The sequence below is a fragment of the Orbicella faveolata genome, unplaced genomic scaffold, assembly GCF_042242905.1.
Source record: "Orbicella faveolata isolate gen_17 unplaced genomic scaffold, um_ofav_v1 contig_3, whole genome shotgun sequence".
In the NCBI taxonomy this organism is placed as follows: domain Eukaryota; kingdom Metazoa; phylum Cnidaria; class Anthozoa; order Scleractinia; family Merulinidae; genus Orbicella; species Orbicella faveolata.
In genome coordinates, this window is record NW_028301558.1 from 12,533,367 (window position 1) to 12,539,366 (window position 6,000).

The 6,000-nt window shown below is 39.3% G+C and overlaps 1 protein-coding gene across 1 annotated transcript in view; it reads right to left on the reverse strand.

The window, feature by feature from the left end:
• LOC110046285 (uncharacterized) overlaps positions 1–4,882 on the reverse strand; it is a 72,681-nt gene extending 67,799 nt beyond the window's left edge. Inside the window, exon 1 of the mRNA XM_089298661.1 lies at positions 4,560–4,882. Within this exon, the coding sequence (XP_089154787.1) occupies positions 4,560–4,697 (138 nt within the window). The 5' untranslated portion in view covers positions 4,698–4,882. The remainder of the gene's footprint in view (positions 1–4,559) is intronic.
• Positions 4,883–6,000: the final 1,118 nt, after the last annotated feature.

Sequence of the window (6,000 nt, forward strand, 5' to 3'; positions counted from 1 at the left end):
AATCCAGAAATGCTTGAGTGATTGTTAAAGTCCACTACATTACTTGCAAAAAATTTTGAACGATTTTATTTTTGGACAAAAGAATGTCAGAAAATAAAACCGTCCGAAATTGTTGCACGCCAAAATTTTAAGCATCCAAATTTTTTGCAGTACAGTATAAAATTTCTTAAGTAGCTACAAAACTCTTAGTTTCCTTTATGAGGTGAACTCTAGTTGAGACACTGCTTGATATATGTAACGGCTTGATAGGATTTGCATTAATTTCTCCACCGTATATCTCTAAAACCTTGGGGATGCAGTAAAACTATCATTTTCACAGATGTCTTTTCAGTCTGATTCGTGTTTTTTAAGCATGAATTTACTTTAGCTATGTTTTATCGCAGTGTCCAAAATCTAAAAAATAATAATAATAAATTAAAATTTAAAAAAATTAAAAATTACAAAAATAATAATAAATAAATAACTAAATAACTTTAAACAACCAAATTAAAACATCTGAAATTTTAATTTCTGAAATCTTTTACAAGTAACGTAATAATGTTCAGCAAATGGTACTTCACAAATGATGATTGATAACTTCAAAGCAAACAGTTGTAATGCTAATGTAAGTTTAACATCATGTCATTTTAATGTTAATGTAAATGTTGGTAGTCTGTATAGGACCAAGTGTCCCACAGAAATTGAAACTTGTCCTTGTTTCAGTGTCGTGAAATTGAACAGCTGCGACAGGGAGTATTGGATCACCTGTACTAAAGGCATCCGTGGTCAAGTGTCAATCGATACCCTTGATCAATACCCTTGATCATCCCTTGATTGACCCTTGATCGGCCCTTGATCAGTCAACCCTCAATTGATAATCGATCAACACTCCATCAATACCTTGGTTGACAATCGATCAACATTCCATCAACATCTTGGTCGACAGTCAGTCAAGAGTCGCCTAATTTTCGATCAATGCATGAGTTGTTTGACACTTGGCTGACCATTGACCGACTGTTGACCAACTGTTGATTGAGTGTCAATCGAGTGTTGAGCGAGTGTCAATCAAGATGTCAATTGAGTGTTCATCAAGTATGTTGATTGGGTATTGATCAAGTGTCGACCGAGCACCGACCGGGATGTTGATACACAATGGTATCATATCTGCTGTTGATGACATATCAGCTTTTGAACAACTGGGCCTGGAGTGCTAACCATTACATAGGTTACTGTAGCTAATCTTACCAATCAATAGCTCAAATTGACATTGTTTTGACAACTTAATTAGTTTCCAATTGTCTCAAAACTAAAATGTTTAATTACTTAATTTCAATCACACATAACACATGCAGTGTGGTTTCAAACATTTTTAAACAAAAACAACAAATAAAACACTTAACAATAAGGTAACTACATGTATTATTATTACGGTATTCACAAAGCAATTTGTATGTTGTCTGATGCTGGAACTTCAACTTACAGAACAAAACAAGTTTTAAGTCACTACACAAGGCAACTATTGCTAAAAGAGTTTAGCTAAAGAAGCCCACAGCTGTAATAAACTGATCCTTATCGGAACAGTGGGACAGAATTTCCGGTACAGAACTGTCACAGTGGATAAACTAATTAGTATAAGTGCGGAATCCTGCATGCAGTTTCAAATTAGAACTTTCTGAATTCTGAATTTAGTTGTTTATTCTATCGCTTCTAAAGCAGTGATCATTTGTACAGAGAATACAGAATTCAACTTAGTCTCGGGAGGCAATAATATTAAGCTTATCATTAAGCTTATCATTTTATGGTGTCCCGTCAAGTTATTTCCTGTTTCTAAACAGCCTGTTTCGTTCATACATGTCAATGGCCACCGATAAATATAAACGTTCTGTTCGAATTCTCGCTGTAAAAATAGCATAACCTAATACGGGGTAACCCGAAAACACTGACCCCCGGTCTGCAGACCCCCACAATGGACCAGGATCGCAGACTACCCTACGGACCCCCTCCACCCTAAAATAGTGTAAAAATAATAAATAAAGATTTCACTTATGGGTTGTCCAATAGATTCAGACTCGTGTCGGTGATTTTTCGAGTGTTACACTGTGCAAATGTAACAGACTTACGTTTTTAACACCCCACCCTCCCTTCCAAAAAAAATGCCTAAAAGCTGTTTTCAGCGTAAGGAGATGCCGATGGTAAGAAGGAAAGTTTTTACCTTCCATTTGTGGCTCAATCTGGCTATGGAAGATATATTTTTGGGCCGTTTTATTCTTGTTTGTATCCGTTATTCCGCTGAGCAAATTGTGAAGCCTGGAACGAGTTCACGAACCCACAGGAGAATGGGCTGGACAAAATGGCAGAAGGGAAAGAACACAAATTTCAAGGCTTCCCGGAGGCTTCCCCATACGCATCTTCCGTATACTTTATGGTAACAGCAAAGGAAATGGCAACTTGTAGTGATATGAATTACACCTGAGCCTGAATCCAGGTCTGTTTACATTTGCACAACGTAACGTTCAAAATTTCGCCGTCATGAGTAATCTATTAAACAACCCGTAACTGAAATATTTTTTAAATTATTTTTATTCTATTTTGGGGGGTGGTCCGTACAGGGGGCCCGTAGGGGGTGTCCGTGGACCGGTCCATAGGTAGTCCGCGGACCAGGGGTCAGTGTTTTCGGGTTACCCCCTAATATGAAAGGAAAATATTTTGCCATCAAGAAGACGGAAGTGCCGGTGCATATACATTTTAAAATGTGCTAATTACAGTACCGGTCAAATGTAAGTTGACAGTCACTCGAAACTCGAACGACTCGACTCGATCCTCGATCCTCGATCCTCGAAACTCGACTTCGAGTATCGAGTCTCGAGTCGAATCCTTCGAGTTTCGAGTCGAGTCGTTCGAGTTTCGAGTCGAAATGACAAAGAATTTATCGCTCGATTAATTTTTCCTGTACGTGTCAATCTTGCTGGTTTACTTTTGGAGACAGAGAAATTTTCGAGTCGCGACTCCAGAGGCGGTAGGCGACTCTACATTTGTAAATCGGTTGGCTTAGTGAAATCGATTGTTTTGTCCCTCGGTTGAACTTCTTTCGATCTGGAGTTAATTATCGTTTAATTCAGAGTAACAACAGAGTAACAGTTCCGAAGACGACGCTGAGTTTCGTTTAAATCAACTGTACGAAGGGCTCGATAGAAATCTCGACGTGCGTACGCGACTCGATATTGCCAGCTTCCAATCGGTTGTTTGTTTTGATGCTTGGTATGAACATATTTCTTTCGATTCAGAGCTATCTTTAATCCATTCGCTGATGATTTCACGGGAACTTTTCCGGTCAGTTTTCAATTCGACGCTGGGTTTGTTTTTACGGCTCGATAGAAGTTAGAAACTCTCGAAGCGGGTTGTTTCCTGCAGACAAGAAAATGCACGTCAAAATGAAAGATTTTATCTTCCGCTGAAGTTACATGTAAGATTAATTGTTCGATTACCATTCATAATGTCACACAAATTAAGATATATCAACTTTTAAAGCTGTTAAATAAAAAAAAAATGATTAAATCAGTGGAAAACCTTTCTGCTTCATTCAATCTACATGTAGAATTTTACTACCATGGGAAGCAACGATTCTGATTGGCCAGCTTGTAATTGTAAGTCAACAAAGAGAGTCAACACAGTCTTTTTGTCTGGGATCCGTCTAGGTTTTCTAAGAAGGCACGGGAAGTTTTGTTTGTAGTTTAAATCAAGTTGTTATGTTAAACATGCCTTAATGTAACAGAAGTTCACATGACATGAGTAACTTAATGCTGCCATGCAAGTTTCGCAGTTTCATCGAGTCGCACACAAACATAATCGGCGAAAATCACGAAAATGAACATATGCAAATTCAAACAATCACTGCGGGCTGTCAATGCAAACAAGAGCCGAAAAGTCGTCCGATAACGCAGGCGATGTTCAAGTTACATGCACGGTATCTCGATAAATATTTTTTTAAATACGATATTTGGCTTGAAAATCATTTGCAGTACAATCGCAGTAACACTTGGAAATTTGCATACGGCAAGCAAGTTGAAATTTGAGCCCGCTGGAACCGGAAAGAGCTAGAAATATCTTTTCACGCTCGCAGGCTGCGTTCTCTAAATTTGGTTGATTCGTACACGTGTTGTTTTTTCTATGCAACGAATGCTATAGAATTGCGATTCAAGACTTCAACTCCAGACTAACGATTTGGACGTTAAGATGAAATATATAATAAAGGAATAAAGGAAGCCGCACGACGCGCGGTATTGTTTATTTCTATTGTTACGAATTCGAGATATAAATCGCTTTCTCGAAAAATTCTTCGAGCGTCTCGAAACTCGAAACTCGATACTCGAAACTCGATACTCGAAACTCGAAACTCGAAACTCGAGCCTCGAAACTCGATTCTCGATTCTCGAAAACATCGAGGATCGAGGATCGAGTTTCGAGTCGAGACTGTCAACTTACATTTGACCGGTACTGTAAGATCACTATTTGTCTTGTTGATCTTGAAGTTTTGCATGGTAAATTCAAGAAAGACAAATCTGAGCAGAGTCTTGGCTCACCTTAGGACTGAAGGGAGAAAAATATCGCAGTAAACATTTGTCCTCGTCCAGAACAACGTAGTAACGATCCCAGTGACCATCCACTTCTTTGCGCTTGAGCGTCCCACAAAATCTTCCCCGTGAATCTCGAAGAGGCATGATGCCTACCAACCTGCGTGACGGCAGGCGCGGGAAAGTGCAAGAAACTGTTCACTAAAACTGTTGAGCGAAAACCTCTAAACTACAAACAGTCACGTTGGTGAACCATAACAAAGTTAGTTTGCTGATTTATCTGCAAAGAGAAACTGCACACTACGCAAACTGAAATACATTTCGATATGCATGCGTTCCTGCACTTCTAGAAAGTAAATAAATTCTCCGAGTCTAGTTTCGGTTTTCTTCGGAAACATGCGTTCGCCAGATGTTGCGTTGGGACTGGGGTCGGACCCGTTCGGAAGTCAACGAAGTATCAGTCGATCATGTCTCGGTCTTTTTTCCGGCTTCCAAGACGGCGAGTGGAGAGGAAACGGTCAAAATACCCCCCCCCCCCCCCCCCCCGCTGGCTTATTAGGAAAATTGAGGGAGTTTTGATTGATATTACTGGCGTCCTTTACAACAGTAGCGAAGAAGGCGGGGGAGGTTATTCCTGGGTCTGTTCAAGCCATTGAAAGGTAAGCTTGAGCTTGCGTAGACCTCGATAGACCAACTTCCGTCGTGATAAGATTATTTTTAAACATTTTGAAGTTCTTAATGAAGTGTTAAACTGGAAAAAAGATATTCTGACTTCTAAATGAGATTTTCATTGACGTTGAGCTAATATATTATAATTTTCCTATATTATTATTTCCCCAGTTCATGAAACAAATGTGCAGCATGATGCTGGTGGGAACTCGAAGCCCCGCCGTACCCTAAGCGGGGGGTTGAGGGGGGGGGGGGAAGAAATGAGGGAAATCCTGTCCTCATCCCCGAAATCATCTTATGTCTATCATGTTTAATCAGAGCCAGTATAGCTGGATTCGTGCCGGTAGATTTTAATAAAAATATCCCTTTTATCTACCAGTGCCCAGTCTTCCTTCTCAGCACTCGGCCATTCATTTTTACACAGTCAAAACCTTTTCGCCACCTTAAATATGTCTTAAGAAGATAATCATAAGAAAGACCTTAATTCAGGTCTCAACAAGAGTGTGCTGAATCAAGTTTAATTTTCTAAAAGAAGAACTTTCTGTCAAACTCATGCAGAAAACCATGAACACCAGAAATAGTCATGGAATGTCATTTTGTAGCAAGGTAAAAGCCAATGTGGGGTGAGAAAACGAACTTCAATCAGCAATAGTATTTAATTTGTGGTTTTGAGGTTTGCTAACATGTCCTGAAATTGTGATTGGTCAGTACACAATTGACCTGTCAGAATCAAATCATAGTGTTCTCAGGTTTTTGAGCTTCACAGTACAGTACTCTTATT